General features: G+C 40.1%; 1 protein-coding gene across 1 annotated transcript in view; it reads left to right on the top strand.

Annotated features, from left to right (window-relative positions):
* Positions 1-25,172, top strand: part of igf1ra (insulin-like growth factor 1a receptor) — a 104,387-nt gene that overhangs the window by 74,107 nt on the left and 5,108 nt on the right. Inside the window, exons 4-19 of the mRNA XM_037683498.1 lie at positions 139-275; positions 1,586-1,730; positions 2,546-2,754; positions 5,437-5,563; positions 7,079-7,314; positions 7,395-7,562; positions 7,764-7,971; positions 11,957-12,243; positions 14,000-14,142; positions 15,759-15,924; positions 16,027-16,129; positions 16,339-16,409; positions 16,494-16,723; positions 17,361-17,465; positions 19,298-19,457; positions 19,682-19,811. Of these exons, the coding sequence (XP_037539426.1) occupies positions 139-275; positions 1,586-1,730; positions 2,546-2,754; positions 5,437-5,563; positions 7,079-7,314; positions 7,395-7,562; positions 7,764-7,971; positions 11,957-12,243; positions 14,000-14,142; positions 15,759-15,924; positions 16,027-16,129; positions 16,339-16,409; positions 16,494-16,723; positions 17,361-17,465; positions 19,298-19,457; positions 19,682-19,811 (2,625 nt within the window). The remainder of the gene's footprint in view (positions 1-138; positions 276-1,585; positions 1,731-2,545; positions 2,755-5,436; positions 5,564-7,078; positions 7,315-7,394; positions 7,563-7,763; positions 7,972-11,956; positions 12,244-13,999; positions 14,143-15,758; positions 15,925-16,026; positions 16,130-16,338; positions 16,410-16,493; positions 16,724-17,360; positions 17,466-19,297; positions 19,458-19,681; positions 19,812-25,172) is intronic.

Raw genomic sequence — 25,172 nt, forward strand, 5'->3', positions numbered from 1 at the left:
TTTATCATGGCCTCAAACCCTCACATTGCTCAGGAGCTGTTTCAGCTGTTTCAAGGCAGAGGTAGGAAATCACACACACACAAAAAAATCTTAATAATACGTTGTTGTTTTTTTTCTTCCCGCTTCAACCATGTGCAGCATGCTGTGCGCCGCTTGTAACGGACTGTGCGACAAGTTGTGCATGTCCCCCGTCGTTGCATCTGTGGACACCGCTCAGTCCCTGAAGGACTGCACCATCATTGCAGGAAATCTGATCATCAACCTTCGCAGTGGAAGTGAGTGTAAACAGAACTTCCTCATTACGCCACAAATCGTTGGCTGTTTTGCATAAAGGCAGTCTTTGACAATAAATTCCTGAAATGTTTGGAGGGATACACTATTCCAGCAACTAATCAGATTACAGATACCAGCGTTTCTTGACATTTAAACTGGTGAAGAAAATGTTACGTTTGTTCAATCAGCCATACAATAATGTGTATTAAAGAAAAAGTCCAGATATTAGGAAGTTATTCATCCAAAATCATGTAAGTTAACAATTTATAGGTATGTAATCTTATCAATCAAGTGCCTTTTGTTAATTAAGGTCTTTTTATCATGTACCATGGAATTGCCAGGAACTGCAGATTAAAATTATTCTGTAAACTTAAATCTGGCACATTTATCTGATGTGCTTGTACCCATGTTGAACTAATGGGCATCGTCCTCCAGTTCTTTGAACGGTCTCGGTTTAGAGAAACAGTTTATTTCTGACTGAATTGACGAGCTAGCTGCTCGTCTGAGCGGGGTCAAGATCAGGTGGATTGCTGCCACTTTAAAAATAGTCCAACGTCAAAATTTCAAAGAATCCTGTTGTGTGAATGAATTTACATAGTTTGTTTTAATATACAGGGTTATTTACATCAAATTATATAAATACTTACAAGCATGGATAGCAGCAGCTAGCTGTAGCACTTCCAGTTCAGTGGGGGACACTTCTGACAGGAATGTCACAGTATTTCTGCTGACGTAATGATGGCGTCAATGTTTTAAATAGCATTAGCATGAACCAGTCTAACTATTTTAAGTGATTAGAGCTGTTTTGAGATGGCAGCAATCTTGGATCTTGACACTCTGCATTATCTTGTGATTCGGATCAGAATTAACTCCAAACTGAGGTTGTTTAAAGCTCTATCTACGACAGGTAAGATATTAATTGTTCCTAATGTTTCTACAAAAATCCCACTCTAAATCTTTAGAACTATCCCTTTAGCCTCAGTATGCTGCTTGACTGCCTTTAAAATATTCGTATTGGAGAGATGGTGAAAGCTGAGAGCCCCTGTGGACCAAGTTGTTGGGATGCAATGTGAGAGCCACAAACTTAACATTACAACTACCTTCCATACTCTAACGCAATTATTACATTATGCCCTAATGGTGCTCAGTTGACAGAGGGGCTCACAAGCTAATCTTCAGATGTAATAAACGCATATTTCACTAGGAGCTAGTCAGGGCAACATGGTAACAAAAGAGGACCGCAAAGATTTTCAAAATGAACTTGTGTTATTGTCCAAGTTAAACATGTTATTTTATGTTTCCCCCCCCTCAGAAAATATTGCCGCCGAGTTGGAGAAATTCATGGGACTGATCCAGACGGTGACGGGCTTTGTGAAGATTCAAAACTCTCATGCGCTCAGCTCGCTGTCCTTCCTCAAGAGCCTTCGTTACATTAACGGGGAGGAGCTTTTTGAGAAGTATGTCTCGTCTGTGTCAATATATTCGTGCAGTGACAGGGAATGCATAGGCAGCTAAGATAATACATGTAGGCTCTTTGTTGAGTAAGTGTACATGAATTAACAGATGCTTCTACAAAATATTCAGTGGTAATGGTAACATAACAGATACTGAACAAACGTTTGGTGTGACAGTAGCTGAGAGTCGCTCACAACACACACTCCAAGTGCTAATCATTTAAGGTTTAACCAAAGCATCTGTAACTCTGTCCCTTCCCATCAGAAGATGATGAATTAAAAAAAACTCTGATGGGAAAGGGAGTGGGGGATATGCAATCCTTCAAAGAATGCTAGCCCTTGAAGTATCTGAGTCTTACAAGTAAGATAAGTGATTGTTGCTTAAAAGCTTAGTGGCATGTCTTGGACCCATTAATGTCTTCACATCTACATCTGTAGCAATCTAAGGGATGGAGGACAAGGTTGTTTCTGTTCCAGTGGTCATGGGAAAGCCTTTTTTTGCCCTACTTGTTATAGTCTGTCCCAGCATTAAGTTTCACTCTGAGGAATGTTGAGGATGACAGGCAGTCCCTCCTCCCTGGAGGTGTTCTGGTTGGGCTGCTGGTGCTGAAGGTGTTAACTGTCTCTGTTTCATGTCTTACTTTAAGCAAACGCTCACTGTCAAACAGAAACACAACCATATGGGCTCTGTTAGTGCAAGACGACGCAGCGACAAGCTTCATATTTAGCACTTCTATTAAACATGTTTCTGTGCATTAAAAAGAGAGTTGTACCACGTTCCTGACCATCTGCTTCTATATTTTGTATTTTGTTGTTAGCATGTATTCATTCTCCGCCGTCAACAACCAGAACCTGCAGTCGTTGTGGGACTGGAGTGAGCACAACCTGACTATTCGAGCGGGGCGTCTCTTCTTCCGCAAAAACCCCAAACTCTGCATGTCTGTGATTCACACGATGTGGGAGAACACGGGCATCCAAGTGAAGCCCCAGGAAGGTGACTTCCTCAACAATGGAGAACGAGCCAGCTGTAAGTAGTTTGTATTGTATTTGTATTTGGGGGGTTTATTATAAAAAAAATGTTTAAATGTAGTCCATTGTGCTAAAGAGGGAGCTGAGCTGTAAGGTGAAGCTCTCTGTTTACCAGTCGGTCTACGTTCCTACCCTCACCTATGGCCATGAATTGGGTAGTGACAGAACAAATGAGATGGAGGATACAGGCAGTTGAATTGAGTTTCCTCCACAGAGTAGCTGGGCTCTCCCTTAGAGATAAGAGTGAGAAGTCAATGAGAGGAGCCAGTTGAGGTGGTTCTTGCATCTGGTAAGGATGCTTCCTGGGCACCTCGGTGCTTCGGGCATGTCCGACTGGGAGGAGACCCAGGACATACTGGAGAGTTTATGTCTCTCGGTTGGCCTGGGAACGCCTTGGGATCCTCCTAGATGAGCTGGAAGAGGTGACTGTGGAAAGAGATGTCTGGGCCTCCCTGCTCAAGCTGCTGCCCCCATGACCCGACTTCGAAGCAAGCAGACGATAATGTTCAAAACACATTTCTGCAGTATCTGTAGTCCATTCAAAGTGGCAAAACTTGTTTACAGAAGTTCACAAGACGACAGCTGAAGACTTTAAGACCAGATTGTAACGGTGATCAAAAACTGAAGGCCCACCCAGATATCACCTGAGGACTCAAGCCATTGGACGTGCGAAGTATCAAATTATTAATAAAACAAACAAAATCTGACAGTAATCAGTTTGGTTGTTTGTTGCAATAGGATGTGATACGTGTGTTTAAGCAGGACACCATCCCAGAAATGCTTAAATTTTTTCTTGACAATCTCAGCTCAATTTTTCGTGTTGTTCTGCATTTAGAGCAGACCCTGTTAATAATGTTAGCTACCATCAAATGCTACTAAAACAACCTCAGCCTTTTAACAACATGCTGCTCCTTGTGTCGGTTAACACAAAACTCCCGCTAGTTTTGTTTAATGAGTTTATCATTTATCAACATTTTCTGCATCTTGTACATGTTGACAATTTAAACACAGGTAAAGTCATGACCAAAACTTCTCAGTAGAGAAATAAAACTACATAACGAATTCCATCTATTTCTGTTAGCAGAAAAATGCAAATAAATAAACGGACATGGGTGGCTTGCTAAAAGGCCGGTCTTTGTGCTGTCTGATGGGAAAAATGCTGGCCCTTGAACTAATTTTGTTGACGACCCCTGGAGAACAAGAAAACGTATGACTGGATGCTGCACACATGACCGGACGACCTGGAGACCAACATAAACATGAGCTGATATGAAGCTGAACTCACTGCCCAGCACTAAAACTAACAGTTTTTTAAAAAGCTAAAGTTTCAGTCTTTAATTCCTTCAAAACACTTTCTTTCCTCAAACCACATCACCTAAAACTTTGTATCCCAACTTCTTCAATACTGCATTCATTGTCGTTTCTGTTGTTTTACTAACCAAAGCTTTTGTTCATAAAATAGTGTTATTCATGCAACCTTTATTTATACAGGTTAGTCTCATTGAGCCACGAGGATTCATTTACAAGAGAGACCTGATTTAAACAAAAAACACAGATGAGGTACAAACTGTAGACAATCATATAAAGAGCATATAAAATGAAAAGTAAATAGAAGAGTTTAAAGAGAGATGCAAATCGACCAAATTACCCAAGTATTTATAAGAATCGACAAACTTAATAGGGACACCATTCCAAGATAAACTAGAAGGAAGGACTGCTGGGACAGACTTCCTCTTTGAAAACAACATCCCTTTGTTTTTGTCAGCATTTAGCACCAGTTTGAGATGGAACAAATCTGATTGGCTGATGTCAAATGCAGACTGTAAAAGTGGGAAAACCTTAGCAACTGTTCTAGCTCGACATTAAACAACTGTATCGTCAGCATAGAAATGTTAGGGTGCATCAGGAATTATCTGACCTACATTACTTATGTAGACTGTGAAGAGGGTGGGTCCTAAGACTGAACCTTGTGGTACACCATTGTTAACAGTTGGATAACTGGAAGAAGTACCATTATGATGAACACATTATCTTCATTATATCATCCTTTATCTAGCAAGTTTCTTGTTTTTACATTTTTCTGTCTCTTTAAGTATTTAATACTTTTTCTTGATGCAAACGGTGGTCGTATGTGAGTTTATCTTGCAGTTTCAGAGTCCCTCCAATGAGATTTTACAAGTACAAGGTCGATCAGCCACAGTTATTTATTTTCCATAACTGGGTGCTTTGCCCTTATTTTGATTTGTTAGTTCTGTGTTAATGTTGCATCTGTTTTGGCTCCTGTCCCTTTAAGACCCTTCTCAAAGGCTCGGTTTGCTCGGCTCATATAAAAATGGTGGCATGTCAGGCAGCAGCTTATTCTCTGTTTGAGACGTGTCCAACTAGCCACGAGGCAGACTTTATGCAAATGTAATACATGGTTATGTAGACAAGTTACAAGTCTGAACTACAAGCAACATGTTTCATTCAGATCAGGGGCAGAGGTTTCTGTTTTCAAAGGAGAACCACTTCCTTCCATGTGAACTTTTGACTTTGTGATCTTGGCATATTTTCCACATTTAAAAGAAGCTTTACATCACAAAAAGCAAAACAAACAAAAAAGGACTCCTATAATTTATAATATGAGTCGTTTAAGTTTGGACTCGTGTCACAGAAGGATGGTTCTGCTCTGTCGTTACAGGTGAAGGTCATATCTTGAAGTTCAAGTCTAACGCCACAACAAACGACACAATCACACTCACATGGGAGCGCTACCAGGTCCAGGCGAGTGGAGGTCTCGTCAGCTTCATAGTCTACTACAAAGAGTCGTAAGTTTTTAGAAATGACAAACTTCTTTTAAAAAAAGGCACAATGGATATACATATCCATTCAAGTTGTCCTGAAACTCACATTTTAATGCATGCTTCACTCTAATTTTGATTATGTGTGAATTCCACATCAAACCCAGCTTTGAATAACTTTCTTTTTGCAAATTAGCCTTTTTTCACATCATGTTTGCGTTTTGCCTCCTACGTTGGTTTGATTACCTGAAGGTAGCATGACCAAAACTGTAAAGAGCCAATAAAAAAGCAGCAAATTTATATATTTATTATTCAGAAATCCCATGGGATTTGAAACGCCTTTTGTTGCCAGAGTGAGACATCAGCATTTTCAAGGACAGAGTCCAAGTTTTAGAGTCGCAGTGCTCATCAAGACGGGTGTCACACATAAATGTCAACATCTACAATCTGTGAATTTAAATAGAGTTGTTGAAAGCGATGTCACGTCAGTCAAAGAGCACAAAATGTAGAAAAAAGGCAAAAGTCTTTGTCCAGACTGGGCTAACGAATAGCCAAATGAATGCCCTTTTTATTTAGCATTTCTCTTAAAATTGTTAAAAGCTTTTCTCAAAACAACATACGGTGCAAATTAATTACACTTTTGCTCGACACAGTTTGTTTATTGCTCTTTATTCAACCAATGTCTGTGTTATTTGTGAAAGTACGTGTGCTGAGCATAAGCTGTACGACTGTATATGCCAAAGGCTACAAGTGCTATTGATCCTCCTGATTAGTGCAGTTAGTCAATTCAATAGTTTGCTCAGTTTTCAGTGAACAGATAAAATTGCAAAATCAAACTGAACCAGCAGTGTCTTGCAAAAGTGTAGAGGTGTATTATTAGCTAATGTTTTGTTCTTTCACACCAATGGGTCATTTTTGAGAAAGAGCTGTTTTAAAAGCCTGGATACAAACTTTTAGCTCTTTCTTCATACTCTGTGCTCAGTGACTGATATCACAGCTGATAACTATTTCCATCCATCCATCCATTACCTTTACCCGTTTATTCCATTTTGGGTCACGGGGGTCACCAGTGCCCATGTCCAGCAATCACTGTGCGAGGGGCGGGGTACACCCTGGATGGGTCGCAAGTCCATCACAGGGCCACATAGAGACAAACAAGACAAACAACCATTCACTTTGTCACTCACACCTAGGGACAATTTAGAGTTACCAATCAGCCTAACATGCATGTTTTTGGTCTGTGGGAGGAAACCGGAGCACCCGGAGAAAACCCACGCATGCACAGAGAGAACATGCAAACTCCACCCAGAAAGGCCCCTGGACCGGGGTTTGAACCAGGGACCTGCTCGCTGAGAGGCAGCAGCTCTACCAGTTGCGCCACCGTGCTGCCGCTGATAACTATTTGACAAATAAAAATGTTAAGGCCAAACCTTTATGATTGTCAAACAGACAATGTTCCCCAGAACCTACATATTGTTTCAGTCATTTCTTCTGTAAATTTTGTGTGTTGCTTTTGAGTGCAGTCATTTATGTCCTCCCCAGACCTTTCCAGAACATCACAGAGTTTGATGGCCAAGATGGCTGTGGCTCAAACAGCTGGAACATGGCGGACATAGACCTTCCCAAGGCTGAAAGTACAGACCCAGCGTTCACCCTTCAAGATCTCAAGCCCTGGACTCAATATGCAATTTTTGTGAAGGCCATCACCCTGCAGGTGGACGAAAAACACAGTTCTGGGGCCAAAACGGACATTATTTATATTCGAACTCGCCCGTCGTGTAAGTCAGACCATTGCTCTGTTTGTGCTGTTTCCAGTTCTCACAGATTTACCAGATGTCTTGGCTTTGGTCTGTTACAGTGCCTTCTGTACCCAATGAAGCCCATGCATTTGCCAACTCCTCAACCAAGCTGCTAGTGAAGTGGTTACCTCCAACCCTTCCCAACGGAAATCTGAGTTACTACCTGGTGCGCTGGCAGCGGCTGCCTGAGGACAGGAGGCTCTTCCAATATAACTACTGCTCTAAAGGTCTGCATAACTCATTCTGAGGCGAACGCCAAACATTTTTGCTATCTGAACCTTCTCCCCCAGTGAGCCTTTTATTTAAATAAACACCTTTTCACTTCAGAAGGAATAAAGTCTTGTCGCTTACTTTAGCTTTGAAATGTAACACAAAGTGTAGAAAATTGCACTTTTTTGAGCATCATTTGTTCCATTTTTTTAAAACAGTGCTTAAAATCCCAACCCCGATCCCAGCGTCAGGACTCACAGATGTGGAAGACAAGACAAAGCCCACCAAGTCAGACCTGACCGGGGAGAAGAGCGGTCTTTGCTGCACCTGCCCGAAGACGGCAGAGGACACCGACAGGGAGAAGCACGACCGTTATTTTTTAAAAGTTTTCGAGAACTTCCTCCACAACGCTATCTTTCTTCCAAGGTACGGTCAAGTGCGGACATGTCACCGCTCTCTCTCCTCTTTAAATTACTTACACAACCTGATCTGGTCCTCTGTTTTTTTGTGGTGGTAATCTAGAAAGGAGAAAAAAGGGGAGTTTTATTTGCCTTGCTTATTTGGAAACTAGTCATTCGTACTGTATTTTCTGACCTGTAAGTCGCAGTTTTTTGCATAATTTACATGCCCTGTGACTTCTACACTGAAGCGACTTATTTATGTTTTTTCCCCGTATTTATAAACCAAATTTTGACTTGAGATATGACCGGTTTCATTCATTCTGACGTTGAAAATATTGAACACTACCATTTTCAGCTGCTAGATGGCACTCGAGTAGTACGGCCTGCCGTTGTGTCATGTAATAGGTAAAAGTGGCTATTAATAACACAATCAACTTGCCGTAGACTGCCACCTTCGTCCAGCTCGGGGTTCATGCCTGGAGCAAATGTCAAATCAGCTTCATTTCGCTGCGCTACCCCGGTGAAATGCAGCTAATTTGACCATTGAAGTGCATTTATTGAGTAAAAGTTCAACTGAGACACACCTTTGCTATAATGTCGAGCAAACAAATAATTGTTTTAGATGCTTATCTTGTTAAATTTTGAAGAAATGCGCAGTGTTCCTTCTTCCTGATTTCCGCCCTCTGTGTGCTCCCGGAGCACCGAGACAGCGAATACTTTAGAAATGCAGCTGATTTGACCGTTAAAGTGCATTTATTAGGTAAAAGTTGAAGATAGACACACCTTTACTGTAAAGGTGATCAAACAAATGATTGTTTTTAAGTGTTAATCTTGTTAAATTCTTGTTAAAGTCCTCCCGTGCACGTTCCCGTGGCCGCCATTTGGCAACCAATCAATTTTTGGCACAACACTGGCCCACATTTCTGAGTTGTCAGCAGTGACGTGTAACAAATGTGACGAGTCAGCGGTCATACATAATAGATGCAATGTATACGGCGAAGCGACGTATACGGCGAAGCGACGTATACGGCGAAGCGACGTATACGGCGAAGCGACGTATACGGCGAAGCGACGTATACGGCGAAGCGACGTACACGGCGAAGTGACGTATACGGCGAAGCGACGTATTTATGTTTTTCCCCTTTATTAGACATATTTGGACTGATGTGACTTTTATGGCGATGCAACGTTTATGGTGGAAAATATGGTACTATTGAGTCCCTCAGAACAGTTAGGCAATTGTGCTGTGATATCATTTCAGCTGTTTGCAGCTATCTTGATTTTAAAAGCATAGATATTCTCTTGCTTCTGAAGAATGCATATGAGGGATTTTATTAATTATTATTATTATTATATAATGATCTATAGTTAATTCAAGCATAGTTACAGTGAACATACTGTACATCTGCTCAAAGGAAATGTTCCTATGAAGTTGGATCAGCTTTTCATTTAAAGAAAATTATAAAACCCAGCTATTGCAAATACTAAATATGTCCCCAATTTGTGTTAAATGTTACAGCGTAGTAAAGTCAGCAGCTTGTTTAAGTACAGACTTTTCTCTGTAAAACCGCCAGCATTCTTTCAGGCGGCTCAAAAGAAAAATGTATCAAATCTGGAAGAAATCTGTGTTAATTTGTTTTTCTTTTAACCAAAGTTTCTGGATTTAGACCCCAGGTAAGAGGAAAGGGGGTCCATAAAAAAAGAGGAAATATTTTCTTTTTTGGCTGCTCCCGCCCTTATCCATCTCTCCACTCTACACCTCCTCCTGCACGCTGTTTTTGTTAAAGATGTTTTTCTGGAGCCAGACAGCTGCCAGGAAATGTACAGTGAATCCATCTGGAATTTGAATGAATGCGGGAAAAGCCCCACCAGCACCAGAAAATAAACAGAAAGCAAAGAGAGCAGACTCATTTAGTGGGAGAGCTTTTCAAACAGGATCTCAGGCCGTGGTGGTGCAAAGCAGAACCTGTCATTTGCAGAAAAGGGAACTTTCGGTTGCTACAACCTGCTGCTGTCAAAAATGATAAAAAGATAAAGATGAACTGAAGCAGATTTCATGGATGATATAACAGCTTTAAATGGAAATATCAGGTCTTTTGGAGTGGGGTTCTGTAAGAAAATTAATAACACATAAATAAGAAAACACATAAATAAATAATTTTTCAAGGTTCAACTATATTGTCATTCGCATCACGTGTAAGGTGGAACGAAAATGTGAACTCAAGGTCCCAGTTACACCCAAAAGTAGCAAAAATACTATATTTGAACTGATAAGCTAACAGCTAGCCAAGACTAAACTAGTTGACTGCCATCTTAAAACATCTACAATCTCTAAAAGTTTTATAGCAGTTCATGTGAAGATTACAGGTTTCTCTTGAAAATGAGTCCGTGTGACTCAATAAGACTAACCTGTATAAATAAAGGTTGAATGAAAAAGCCTTTCCTCCCTATCAATTGTGCATGACACAAAAATTTACATGATATTCTTGGTTATTTCCAAGCACAAATAGCAACATCAGCTAGCAGCTTGGGGCACGTTCAGTACAAATATCTTAACATGTCTGTCAAGAAAAAGTGCAATGTGAAAATGATGGCAAGCCAAAAGTTTATAAAATAGCGTTAACTAAAACTGCTATATTTTATTTTAGATTTGAGTAGTTTCAAAAGGCAGCAATCCACTTAGATTTTGGCCCCACGCGAACTAGATGTTAGTTCATCAATTCTGTTAAAATAAACGTTATTTCTCAGAATGAAGGCCTTTTCAAAATGTTATCTGCAGCAGGTAAGATATTTATTGTTAAATATTTCTGTAGAATTGTATTTTAAAACATCTAAACTGGCTGTCTTTTTTTTTAGAATCAGCTTTGTACAATTTTTTTTAAACCTGAAGAGGGTCAACACCTGGTAATTCAGAGTGTAGCTTATTGCATACATTTAAACTAAAAACTGTTTTAAATTATTTGTTTTGGTGTGTTTTTACGTCAGACTCTCTAATTTTACAGCAGGGTGCCAGTCAGTGTCAGTCAGACTAAATGGTTTCTGTCACTTTAACTCCTTCCTGAAGTTAAAAAGTTTCCTTACATGTAAGTGTGTTTACTGGGAGCAGTAACGTGTGTGCTGGACCAGATACAGCTGTCAGAGAAGAATGTTGACGTGTATGTGTGACTGGTCTTTCCCACGACATGTGTAGGCTCATCTTTTTACACTCCTCACATAATACTTGGGTTTTTAGCGCACGAGAAGTTAAAATACACAACTTTGTTATTTGGGGGAGTTTGCTAACCAAACCTTCAATTATTCATAAGTAATACCGCCTGTTACGATGGTAATACAGCCTCTGCCTTTCTGCTCAGTCAAACCCAGAGGTTTTTCTCCATCGCTGCTGACAGCAGTGAGAGTTTCACAGGTGGGCCAGCTGCCTTGTGTTGTCTCTCTTACAACTGCTGGTGCTGCTTGCACAGTTGTCACCACCTGTCTGCTCTCAGTAATGACGATGTGCAGCTCCAGGAGGCTCTGCAGCTCATCATGTGAATTCTGATACCAAGTGCCAAAATGCACCAACGACCTGCGTTTGACAGCTGAACATTTATTGTCGGGATTACAGACTTTGAAGTTTCTCTATTGGGACATTTTCCAGTAGAATCCTTTACTTGTTGATTGCAACACACTGGACAGCAGCATGTTTTGTCTATTATTTTTTGTAATGTGGAAAGAAGCGTCTCTCCCCCCACATCTCTCTGTCTGTCCACTTTGCGACGACCCGTCTGACCTCATTCTTTTACACGGCACCACTGGGAGGGCTGTGCAGCATCTGGACTCATGGCAGACGCACGCACACAGAAAATATCTGCTCACTCAGCCTCCTCCAGTGCCATATTTCAACTTTATGCATGTTTTGTCAGATGTTAACCTATGATTACCTCCTACAGTAATAAATTAAATCATTTTGTTTTTTGTAGCGCAGATTTTTTAATTTTTAAAAAATATTTTGCTCTTTATTTGTCTTTCAGACCTCAAGACCGTCGGCGCAGGGACGTTTTTGGTGTTGCGAACAACACTTTGTTTCCGGAGGTTGGTCAGGGAAATACCTCGTATGTTCAAAAAGACAACAGCACAGATGGGATTCCTCCTGCCATTGAGCACCCCTTCTTAGAGGACAAAACTTTGGCAGAACATTTAGAAATCTCTGGGCTGCAACCTTTTACTGTCTATCGTATCGACATCCATGCCTGCAACGAGGAGGTGGGCGACATCTGCAGCATCGGAGCTTTTGTCTTTGCCAGAACTAAACCTGCAGGTAAGTAAATTGATTTTATGATGACCTATAAAGCCCTGAATGGACAGGCTCCTGTATTTCTGTCTGACCCCTGCAGCCTTATGTCCCCCTCAGATCCCTTAGATCTAATGATCATTTGCCCGAGGTCCAGGCTGGCCTACAGGCGTGATCAGGCCTCCTCAGTGTTGCTCCTAAACTGTGCCAACTAGTCGCCCTTTCACATTTAACAAGACTCCAACCCTTGTTGTTTTTAAGTCTCATCTTAAAATACATTTGTTCTTTATTATAGCTCGAGAGTTAACATTCTGTGTAACATTTTAATGATTTTATCTTGTGTCTTATATTTTTAGTTGATTTCAATTGTGCTTGTTTTCATGTTCTCTAGGGATGCACGATATTGGATTTTGAGCCGGTATGCTGATATGTTCAAACTTATTTGGCTAATAACCGATACCAATACCGATATATTGTTTCCCTAGACCTACTTACAGAGACGACATAGCTTTCTCTGCTGTGGAATTAAAATACTACATTATTCTGCATGGTCTTTGTCAATTTGACCTGCTACCAAATGCAGATGCCAAAAAGGGGCAGAAAATGATGTAACACTTCAACTTGGATTATGTTTAATGTCAAATTTATTCATGGCATTTACTCTCTCTAACACAATGACAACACTTGAACAGTGCAAATTGGTAAATGTTCACACAAATTGCGCCGCTCAAGGTGGCTGCATGTTGGAGCAGCTCTGTTACTTTCATTCTGAAATTTTGCTTTTGGAAACTGTAATTCCTCTTTATCTAGATGTAAATCACATTTTTTGGATGATTGTTTCCTCTGGTATCGGATGCTGTGCAGCTGGAAGGATTTTTACTGAAACTTTTATAGTTTTGGACATTTGTTATGATGCGTAACCATGGCAACAAGGCAGTTTTCTACAACCAACAGCAGCTGATTAACATCTCAAAAGCTCAAATAATATCTCAACTATAGCCCCAAATCTCAAATGAGTTGAAAAGGATGTTCTGTGGACGCATTCTCATCTACCTGCCGGCTGTGCTCGAGTGCCTGACCACTGAGATCCTGGAACTAGCAGGAAACACGGCTCATGACAGCGGAAGGACAGGATCCTCCCACAGCACCTAAAGTTGGCTGTCCGCAGCGACGAGGAGCTCGGCAGACTGCTGGGAGGAGTGGCCATCGCTCTGGGAGGAGTTCTGTCCGGCATTCGGGCGGTCCTACAGCCCGGGGGAACCGAGAGGCCAGCTGAGTCTGGGTGGATGGATCGGACGGCATCTGCAGCCAGTTTCTTAGGATCCACTGTGGGATGGACCTTTACAAGAGATCCTTCCTGCCTACAGCCATCAGCATCTATAACATCTTTTAATGAAATGAGGATAACAAGTTACTACAACAAATAATTTCCCTCTGGGATTAATGAAGTATATTTGAATTGAATTTAATTTAATTTAATTGAAATCCAAACTCAAACCGTTCACAAGTGAAAATGCATAAGTAGTAGTGCTTTAATAGATATACTTGACTGTTTCTTAAATTAAAAATGAACTTAAAACAGAAGCCTTTTATATTGGCGAGTTATTTTGATGGAATGACAAATGTCCGATATTTAACTTTATTGATAATATCGGCAGATACCGATACATGCCGATAATATCGTGCATCCCTAATATTCTCTTTTGTTGAGTATTATTCTTTTTACTATTTATTATTTGTATAATGTTATAATGTTGTGGGTATTATTGTATCTGTGTGACAGCCAAAGCAGATGACATCCCGGGAAAGGTTGTTTTTGAGAGGAGTGACAAAATTGAAGGGTGTGTGGTTCTGCACTGGCCCGAGCCCGTCATGCCCAACGGACTTATACTGATGTATGAGATCAAGTACCGTCTGGGGACTGAGGTGGGTCTGGTTTAATTATAATTCCCCTCAAACATCTTTAAATATTGCAAACTTGATGTGGATTTATAGATAAACTATTATAACCCTGTCTTACCTTTAGAGTTTGCTTTATTTTATATTTCCAACAAATCCAGAGAATATACACACACAGTGTTTAGATTAAGTGCAAACTAGTTGTAATTTTCCAAAATAAAGGACATTACTTGAACGCTGCCTTAAAAAGAATAGTTAGATCATTTGAAATATGGTTCTGTGATAGGTTATGAACAATTAATATCTAGTATAGATAACTCTCTGAACAACCCGAGTTTAGAGAAACAGTTTGTCTGACCAGATTGACGGCTAGACTTAACAAAGCCAAGACCAAAGTGGATGACAGCGGTTATAAAACATCACCAAACTGTTTCATTAACAGTTATTTCAGCAAGTATTATGATCATAATATTATATTTATTAATATTAATAGTAACTTTTAATAAATTTGCACAATGCACGTTAATCAGCATATAATATTACACATGAATGTGAATGCACCAGGATGACCTCAATGGCTACATTTCATCCTAAGGCAAGTAAAAGATTCCTGCCTGAAGTGCCACAGCTAGCTGCTGCTGCTACTGTTTGTTCTTGCAAATAGCTATCGCGTTTGTATAATTTTTTTATGTAATGCAAAACATAGCACGAGAAAAAATTCACCTGAACTGCTTTGAAATCCCGATCCTGGTTCTGCTGGAGGTTTCTTCCTGTTCAAAGTGAGTTTTTCCTTTCCACTGTCGCATATGCCCTGCTCAGGAAGAGAGATGGCAACAAAGTATTATAATATTAGTAGTAGCACAAAGTATTATTCAATGCAATCTGCTGGCTTTCTTAGAGTGATCATTTTAATCTGGATGTGAATGTTTTTGTACTGAGATGATGTTTGTTGTGAATTGGAGCTATATAAATAAACTGAATTAAATATATATTTTTTTAAATTAGGGAGGACATCAGTAATTTACTTTATGGGCTTGGTCCCTCTTGGACTAGCCATAAACTTGTCAATCTTGTAAGAATTAAATCGTTTCACCAAAGTGAGATTGTTCAGAGAGCTATCTACAACAGGTAAGATATTATTTGCTCACCACCTTTCCACAGAAATCTACTTCAATTGATCTGAACTAAGGTATTCAGAGAAAGCATAACAGAACAAAGTAATCGACAGATTTTGTTGTTGATGTCCGTTATTTTTAATTAAAACCATGCATGTTGGACCAACGTCCTTTATAGTAAATTCAACAAAACCAATGAAAATATTAAATATTTAAAGTAATAAATGTATCATTTCACAGAGTAAAACAAAACAGGTAAAATTATTAAAAGTAAAAATAAAAAAATATGAAGTACAAAACAACCACCACAGCAGAAAAATGACTCAAGCACTGCACATTAATGGGAAAAGTGAAGCTCATATTTCCAACAATACGTACAAAAACGGAAAGAGCAGCGTAGTTCAAGTTACTCTGACGTGTCACACACGTAACCAGTCATTTCTCCAAGTACAAGTATTTAAGAAAGGGGGGGAAACGACAAAACTTTTGTTGCATGCAGTGACCGTTGTTTATTTCTTTTCCCCGTAGTCCGAGAAACACAGCTGTGTGTCGCGACAGCAGTACCGCCAGTACAAAGGAGCCCGTCTGACCAACCTGAGCCCAGGAAACTACTCCGCTCGTGTCCGTGCCACATCGCTGGCAGGAAACGGCTCGTGGACGGAAAGCATCTCTTTCTACGTGCCTCCACCTAAACGTAGCGCAACGTTTATACCTTGTTTAACCACCCGTATTAAAAAAAATGACTGTCCATTCAACAGCCTGAGCCGTCTGGATAATGTTTTGTTTTCTCTCACAGGAGATGATTATGCTACACTCTACTTGGCCATCATACTTCCCATCATAGCGACTCTTTTCATCGCCAGCCTCACCACCATTCTTTTCTTTATCAACAAAAAGAGGCAAGTGTTCCTGTGAGCGCAGCTTCCACTGACTCCATTAGGTTGCCGTCCTCATGAAGCTTAATGATGAGTGTAATGTTATTTAGAGTTAATAGGTGTTTTCATTATCGTAGCTCTTTGGGGAAGAGTACACATCCCATTGAGAACTGAATATTGCATCCAAAACCAGAGCTGCTCATCAGCTCACCGAGCTGGATTTGTGTTTACAGGAACAACAACAGACTCGGGAATGGAGTTCTTTATGCATCTGTCAACCCAGAGTACATCAGTGCTGCTGAAAGTACGAGCGATAAATATCTCCGCTGCTCTGTTTTGGTGTTCGTGCATGTTGTGTTGAATCTTGTTGTCTCCTTTGCTGCACTAGTGTATACTCCGGATGAGTGGGAGGTGGCCAGAGAAAAGATCACGATGCACAAGGAGCTGGGTCAGGGCTCCTTCGGCATGGTGTACGAAGGCATCGTTAAAGGCGTCGTCAAGGACGAACTCGAGACACGGGTGGCTATCAAGACCGTCAACGAGTCAGCCAGCATGAGGGAGCGGATAGAGTTTTTGAACGAGGCGTCTGTCATGAAGGAGTTCAACTGTCACCACGTGGTGAGTTAAAAAAACTGCATAACAAATACCTTAATAATGAAGTGAGGGACGAGACAATAACCACAAATGTTGTTCTGAATGAACCTGCGTGTGCACAAGCGGAGCAGCCAGTGAGAATTTCAAGCATTTAGATCACTGCGGTTGGCTAAACGCAGGCGGTTTGAGCCCGAGGCAGAGCAAAGCCTCCTGGAGTTTCTGTACATTCTCACATCAATGTAATCACAGCCTCATTAACTTCAGTAAAAGGATGTGGTAAAGATTTCCTTTTAGAAAGTTCCTAAAGGAGCCAAATGCTCAATTATTGAAGTCACTTTTAATAATTTAAAAGACAGATTTTTTTTACTCTCTTCAAAGCAGGTTAAAGCTAAGTGTTTTTCTAATACTAATGTAGGATGGATAATTTAAGTGCAGTTTAATTATTTTTTGCCTAGTGTGATTCGTAGGTGAAATTGCTATTTAATTTGATCGTAGTGTCTAATTAAAATAAACACTGTGTTTTATTATAATACAGTAAGATGCATATAATATTAGACATTTGGGATGGTGCATGTTTGCATGTCCCTATTTGCAAAGAAGACATTGTGGAGTTTACCTGAGTTTTTTGCAGCGGACATGAGCCGTTTGGTTGTTTATGCAGGTGCGGCTGCTGGGTGTGGTCTCTCAGGGACAACCAACCTTGGTGATCATGGAGCTGATGACCCGTGGAGATCTCAAGAGCCACCTGCGCTCTCTGCGTAATGAGGTAAGCAGGTTCTTCGAACAACCACACAAACAATTCAGCACTGTTTTCAGAAAGTCGCTGCGTTTAAAGTAAAAATGATGAGAAGAAATGAAACACAAATCTTAAAAGCTTAAAATTAATTTGGAAATGCCACAAAAGACTCCCAGTTTTTATTGCCCACTGCAACGAAAGGTGAGTGATAATGTAATTATCTGTGTGTGGGTTTCTTTGTGTTCGTTAGCAAAAATGATTCATGAACTGTCTATGATCTTATTGAAACCCTCAGAAAGTAATCATTGGCTCTACAAGTGATTAAGTTTGGAGTCAACATGATTAAGTTTGTCTGCCACAACTAAAAAACCTTACAAACACAAAACACAGTTTTATTTGAGGCAGTTTTACAGAGAAGCTTTGATTCGGTTGTAGCTGAGAGTCATCCTCACCACGTTCTCTGAGAGCTAACAAATTACACAAGATCGTCATGGACAACGAATGATGTGCATTCCTTCAAGTTATGCTAGCTTTATTTCATTTCATTTTGGAAAATTAGACATTTTGTCTGTGGGTACTTAGAAAAAACATATGACGGTGAGAAGGAGGAGGTGTAGTATTGCATGAGGAAATCTGGAGTGGCAGTGAAGTATGTTAGACTGGTGCAGGACATGTATGAGGACAGCAGGACAGTGGTGAGATGTGCTGTAGGAGTGACAGATAGCTTCAAGGTGGAGGTGGGAGTGCATCAAGGATCAGTTCTGAGCCCCTTCTTGTTTGCTCTGGTGATGCACTGACTAAGAGATGAGGTCAGGCAGGAATCCTTGGGGACTACGATGTTTGCAGATGACATTGTGATCTGTGGTGAGAACAGGGAAAAGATGGAAGAGAACTTGGAGAGGTGGAGGTATGCACTTGAAAGAAGAGGAATGAAAGTCAGCCATAGTAAGACAGAGTACATGTGTGTGAATGAGAGAGAGGCCGGTGGAACAGTGAGGCTACAAGGAGCAGAGGTCACAAAGGTGCAGGACTTCAAGTACTTTGGGTCGGTCCACTATCCAGGAAAATGTGGAGTGTGGTAAAGAGGTGAAGAAGAGAGTCCAGGTAGAATGGAGTGGATGGAGAAAAGTTTCAGGAGTGATTTGCAACAAAAAGGGTGTCAGCAAAGGTCAAAGGAAAAGTTTACAAGACAGTAGTGAGACCAGCTATGTTGTATGGTCTGGAGACAGAGACATGGACAAAAAGACAAGAGAAAGAACTGGAAGTGGCAGAAATGAAGATGTTGAGGTTCTCCTTAGGAGTGACAAGGCTGGTTAAGATTAGGAATGAGATCATCAGAGGTCACAGGTTGAACAACTGGGAGATAAAGTTAGAGAGGTCAGACTGAGATGGTTTGGACATGTCCAGAGGAGGGACAGTGGCTATATTGGTAGAAGAATGTTAGAAATGCAGCTGCCAGGAAAAAGACAAAGAGGAGATATATGGATGCAGTTAGAGAGGACATGGAGGTAGTTGGAGTGAGGACAGAGGATGCAGAGGACAGAGTGAGATGGAGGAGGATGACTCGCTGTGGAGACCCCTGAAGAGGGAAAAGCCAAAAGAAGAAGAAGACACTTGTTTTGAAATTCATAAAAAATTATTCACAGCTTATTTTCATTGTTCTTTCACCTCATTTTTCAAAAACGCCTGTTTTTAAGCTAAAAAGAGCGTTTTAAATACTCTTTTTTAATTTTTTTTACTTCAGTTGATTGTTTTTGTCTCACTCATCAACCATCACCCGCATTGTTTTGCTTTTTTGTTAAAAGTGAAGAATGCTCTTTACTACCTCCCATCTTATTTATCTTCTCTTGATGTACCCACAGAACTCCAACACTCAGGTCCTTCCCCCACTGAAGAAGATGACCCAGATGGCAGGGGAAATCGCCGACGGTATGGCTTACCTAAATGCCAACAAGTTTGTCCACAGAGACCTGGCTGCCAGGAACTGCATGGTAACGGAGGACTTCACTGTGAAGATCGGAGGTGGGTCATTTTGACGTGCTGCTGCAGATAAGATTGCTCAATGCTAAACCTGCTCTGCTGGCCATGAAAAGAACCGTTTGGGTTTCAGAGTGCCTCGGGCTGTAATGTAGATGGACAGGAGGAGAGAGGACGTGAGGGGAATACTCAAGCTCTCAGGAGCTTCGTCTCCAACAGAGTGAGTGATATTCACTGGCTCTCCCGGTCTGTTGTTATTTTTCCTTCAGATTTTGGCATGACCAGAGATATTTACGAGACGGATTACTACCGGAAAGGAGGGAAGGGGCTGCTGCCTGTTCGCTGGATGTCTCCCGAGTCCCTGAAAGATGGCGTCTTCACTACAATGTCTGATGTCTGGTATGAGAGGACATTACTCACACTCAAACAAGCCTGCATTATACATGTATGAACTTGCTTCAGTCCAAGGGGTTTTGAGCTGCATGCATATTTCATCTTTGTGCGTGACGATCCTCTGAAACATCTCATGCCGTTGAGTCATAACTATAAATCTACAGATCACTTCTCAGCCTTTATTCTTTGCAAGATTTTCACTCAACACTTGGGAGGATGAATTGGGTTGATCAGGGATGACGTCACAAGAATTGTTGGGAATCCCCAAAGTCCTGGGTGTCGGGCAAACAACGCAGCAGACTGCATGCGTAATGGCTACCTCCAATGATTTTGTTCGTGTGAGCTCAAACAAAGACAACATCGAGGCCAAAATCAACTTGGAATACCGTATTTTTCACTGTATAAGTCACAGTTTTGTTTTGTTTTTTGCATAATTTGCATGCCCTGCGACTTATACGCCTAAGAGACATATTTATGGATTTTCCCATATTTATAAACCAATTTTTGGCTGAGATATGACCGTTTTCATTCATTCTGACTGAAAATATTGAACACTACCATTTTCAGCTGCTAGATAGCGCTTGAGTAGTAAGGCATGCCATTGTATCGTGTAATAGGTAAATGTGGTTATTAATGACACAACTGGCTTGCCATAGATGCCACCGTTGTCTGCTTTGAGCAACTGAATCAGCTTCATTTTGCTGCACCGCCCCAGCGAAATGAAGCTGATTTGACCGTCCAAGTGCATTCATTAAGTAAAAGTTCAACTGAGACTCACCTTTGCTATAATTTTGAGCAAACAAATAATTGTTTTAGGTGCTTATCTTGTTAAATTTTGAAGAAAAAAACAGCGAGTCGCCCTCTATGCGTTCATGTTTCCGCGTGTCAGCTTTTGAAAATGCAGCTGATTTGACCGTCAAAGTGCATTTATTAAGTAAAAGTTAAACTGAGACACACCTGTACTAAATTTCGAGCAAACAAATAATTGTTTTTAAGTGTTAATCTTGTTAAATTCATGTTTAAGTCCTCCCATGCACGCTCCCGCGGCCACCATTTGGCAGCCAATCGATTTTTGGCACAACGCCGGCCCACATTTCCGGGTTGTCAGCAGTGACACGTGACTTGTCAGCGGTAACTCATAATAGATGCGACGTATACAGCGAAGCAACATATTTATGGATTTTTCCACTTCATTGGACATATTTGAACTGACGTGACTTATAGGGTGGTGCAACATGTACGGCGGAAAATACGGTACATTGGAGGATACAGCAATACACAGCGCAAGCATTGGCTACAATGCAGGGGATTAGAAGTGTCCAGTAACTGGGCCGAATTGATAAAGAATTATGGGTGGTGTTCCCAGTGTTTACGTGCTGATTCGTGCTTTTTTGCCTCTGTGAAAAAGAGCACGGATGATAGAAGATTTTGTGTTGGATGCACACCAAGTATTGCGTAGGTTTTCAGTGGCAGGATGAATAATTTTGTCAGCCGCTTGCTTTATTTTACTTTGTCAGCTGGTTAGCCGCTGTTAGCCTTAGCAATCGGTTCTTTTACTTCACAATAAGCAGAAGATAATGGATGGATGGATGGATGGATGGAAAACATTCTACACGAGAGATGAATTAAGTGCCTAAAAAGACTAATCAGCATGGGCGAGTTGAAAAAAAGACATTCCTGTTAGTTTCTGACACGCAAGGAAAAAGTGGATACAACAATGGATGAACGGACATATGTTCAGTGACTGCAGTCGCTGGTATGGGATTGTTTGTTTGGTTGAAATCAACTCAGCCACAGAATCTCATCCAACGATCACATTTCTTTCCTTGAGTAATCCTCTTTGGAAATGGCTTGAACCATATAACTTGCACATGAGGCTTGTCAGCATATCGGTCGTCACTACTGAAGTCCCGTAGCAACAAAGCTACATACCGTATTTTCCGCCGTACACGTCGCTCCACCCCATAAGTCTCTTCAGTCCATATTTGTATAATAAAGTGGAAAAATCCAGAAATATGTTACTTCGTGGTATATGTCGCATCTATTATGCGTCACCGCTGACGCGTTGTATTTGTTACGCGTCACCCCTGACAACCCGAAAATGTGGGCCGAACCCGGAAACGTGGGCCGGTGTTGTGCCAAAAATCGATGGGCTGCCAAATGGCGGCCGCGGGAGCGTGCACGGGAGGACTTTTACAAGAGTTTAACAAGATTAACACTTAAAAACAATTTTTTGTTTGCTCAAAATTATAGTAAATGTGTGTCTCAGTCTAACATATACTTAATAAATACACTTTGATGGTCAATTCAACTGTATTTCAAAAGCCGGTACATGGAAGTAAACGCATGCATGCGACAAGTCACTGTACAAATTTAACAAGATAAACGTCTGAACAATTATTTGTTTGCTCAAAATTATAGCAAAGGTGTGTCTCAGTGTAATGTTTGCTTAATAAATGCACTTTATTTTTATTTTTTAGTCATTAATAGTTGGTGAAGATTCTCAGTCATCCAGGACATGGTAAATTCAAAAAAGTTCAAGAAAAATACAATAAAGTATAAAGTAAAGTATAATAAATAAAGTCCAGTTGTTTTTGTCTTGAACATTTTTGAATTTGACATTATAGCCACATTTACCTATTACATGATAAAACGGCATGCCATACTGCTACTACTTCTCTGCTGCTATTTAGTGGCTGAGAGTGATGCTGCTCTTTTTTTTCTTTCAGTCAGAATGAATGAAAACGGTCATATCTCAACCAAAACTTGATTTATAAATTATGGGGGGGGGGGGGGGGGGATCCATAAATGCGTCGCTTCGGCTTGTAAGTTGCAGGGCATGTAAATTATGCAAAAAAGTGTGACTTATACGCTGAAAAATATGATAGATACCATTTTTTTTTCTGTTTTATTTGTGCAACCCACACGTACAGCACTGTGTTGTATTGTACTCAAAGTTCTGTTTGCCTGACATCCGGGCTCTTGCTGGCGTCACACATTTCATAGCTATTTTTAGTAACCCTGACCAGTTCTATTTCCAGATATTTCCAAAACATCAAAATCCTTTTGGCTGGCTTTTTGGAAATTCCTCTGTTCATGACAAAACAGCATTTTTTTAAATTCCAATGTTGCTATATTACAGCCTTTTTCTTTTTTTTACTTGTTAAAAAAAAAAATCTGGTTGTTTTTAGCTCCCCTGCAAGTTTTTGTTCCTGACTTCAAGTGTCCCATGGGTTTGTCCCTAACAGTGGGTTTAAACTGCTCCAGATGTTCACAAATGAGAGGCTGCAGTGCCAGCACAAACCCACCTTCACATCTTGTGTACTCCGTCTTCCTCTTTGATCTTCATGTTTACTGTCCGACAAACTCATTCTGAGCTTCATGAGTGGGCGACTTCCAGTGCTGATTGGGAGGAAACAACCTTTTTGTGGATATTTTTTTTAAATCAGAAAGATTTTGTAGTTAACTGTCAAAAAGAGTTAACAGGACTAAGTAAATGTTGTGGTCAGTGTGTCCCGTTAAACATGATGTTCTTTCAAAAATAGTTTTATTTCACTGTCATTATTGGCAGGTAGTCCAAGGTTAAAATAGGCCAAAGTCCTGCAGTTTCACACATGAACGGCTTTCTGGCACAGTAAATTATGCCCATGTTTGCATGTTGATGCTTTCTACATTTGGGCATCTCACATGGATGCTCTGTCTAAAATAAGTTCTCACCACTGAAAATACAGTACTACCCAAGTGTGGACTGAGTAGAGCATGCAGGAGGGAGGACATAATACACAGAAGAAATCAAGTTTATTTTTAGTTTACTTGCAACATGTCAAGAAATGATGGTGAAAAAGTTCCGTTGGCTGTTTTTATGTCAATATCAACAGTAAATGCATTTTGACTTGTTTTTATTATCGGCGAACAAGGAGAAAGTAATATAAAAGTACACAGAATAAAACTGGAGTCAGCAACTGTTGGGGGAATTACTAGAAAGCTTCAGGGCTGCTGTGCTTGGTGAGCAGTTTTCTGCTGAAAAGAATAACCACGACTATTCAGAATTCATTCACTTTTTTCCTTCCCTGAGATTATTTTATATTAGCATAATTTTACCTGGCCTCAGTGTAAGAAAAGCAATACTCCCGAGTACAGATCAAAACTTATATCCGTTCTATCTGGTCTATTTTCTTACTTCCTGAAATTATTTAATTTTCTACTTTTATTGCCTCGTATAGAATCTGTCCTGGTAGTCCTAAATGAATACTAGCGCACTTGCTTTAAGGTTTATTAAAAACTTGTTTTCTGCTACAGATTTGACTGTTATTCATATAAATGATGAGATTATGATTTCCTCAAAGCCTGATTTGTTTCACACAGTTTATGGTTTGTGTTGAAAATTGAGGCAATATGACTTGTAGAGAAACACCTATTTTGTTTCTTTTGCAACCTGCAATTACACAAATTTATTTGAACCAATAATAAATCTGTTTCCTTGTACAATAATGTTTTCAGACCCTTTAAAAGGGGGAAAAAGGTCCATGAAAGTAGAAATAGGTTTAAGTTATGATTGGTTTTTTTTAAGTACGGATACACAAATTATTCTAATATTATTTAGAGATCATTTAGGAAGTATTGGCTCAATATCAGATTTCTAATATTGATTAGTTCAGATATATTGTATTCAGATATAGAAATGCAAGGAAATTAAAGCTGTTCTGTTTAAAGGAGCTGTTTCTAACATTTACTTAAACAAAAACTTAAAAATGTACTTATACTAGATTACTATATTTATTTTGTATATACGTAGTAGTACAAGTAGTAAGTAATAATTTATTTTATTATATATATAAATAATGTGTTTTTAAACCCTTTCCACACTCTTGCAATATTCTAAACAATGTTTCTAAACTCTAAAGCTCTGAAAGAGCACAGAATGTCATGATTTCAGCTCTACCTCCTCTGCTCTTTGCCATCTGCAAGTGCTCTTGGCCACGCCCACTTCTCTGCGCTGAACGGTGAACAGCTGATCAGCTGCAGCAGGAAGTTTATCCTGCAGTAAGGGCTGCACAAAGTGCAGCAGGTGCTAAATAATTTCAAATAATTTATTTTCAATAATAATTCCATGCCGATCGTGGGGCTCATCCATCAATGAGCTGATTGTGTGTCGTGTCCAATCTCATTTTGAAAAACCGCGATGGAGCGAGTCCGCAATAAACGAACCACGAAGTAACGAGTGACTTCTGTACGGTAATAAAAATTTAGACTGAATTGACGCTTCTTTAAAATATTTTTTGCATAAGAACACAAACGTAAAATTTACAGATATGAACAGTTTATTTTGCAGATTTTTTTTTTTTTTTTGTAAATTAAGTTATTTTC

The sequence above is a fragment of the Nematolebias whitei genome, chromosome 10 (genome assembly GCF_014905685.2).
Source record: "Nematolebias whitei isolate Nwh7 chromosome 10, NemWhi1, whole genome shotgun sequence".
NCBI classification, from domain to species: Eukaryota; Metazoa; Chordata; class Actinopteri; order Cyprinodontiformes; family Rivulidae; genus Nematolebias; species Nematolebias whitei.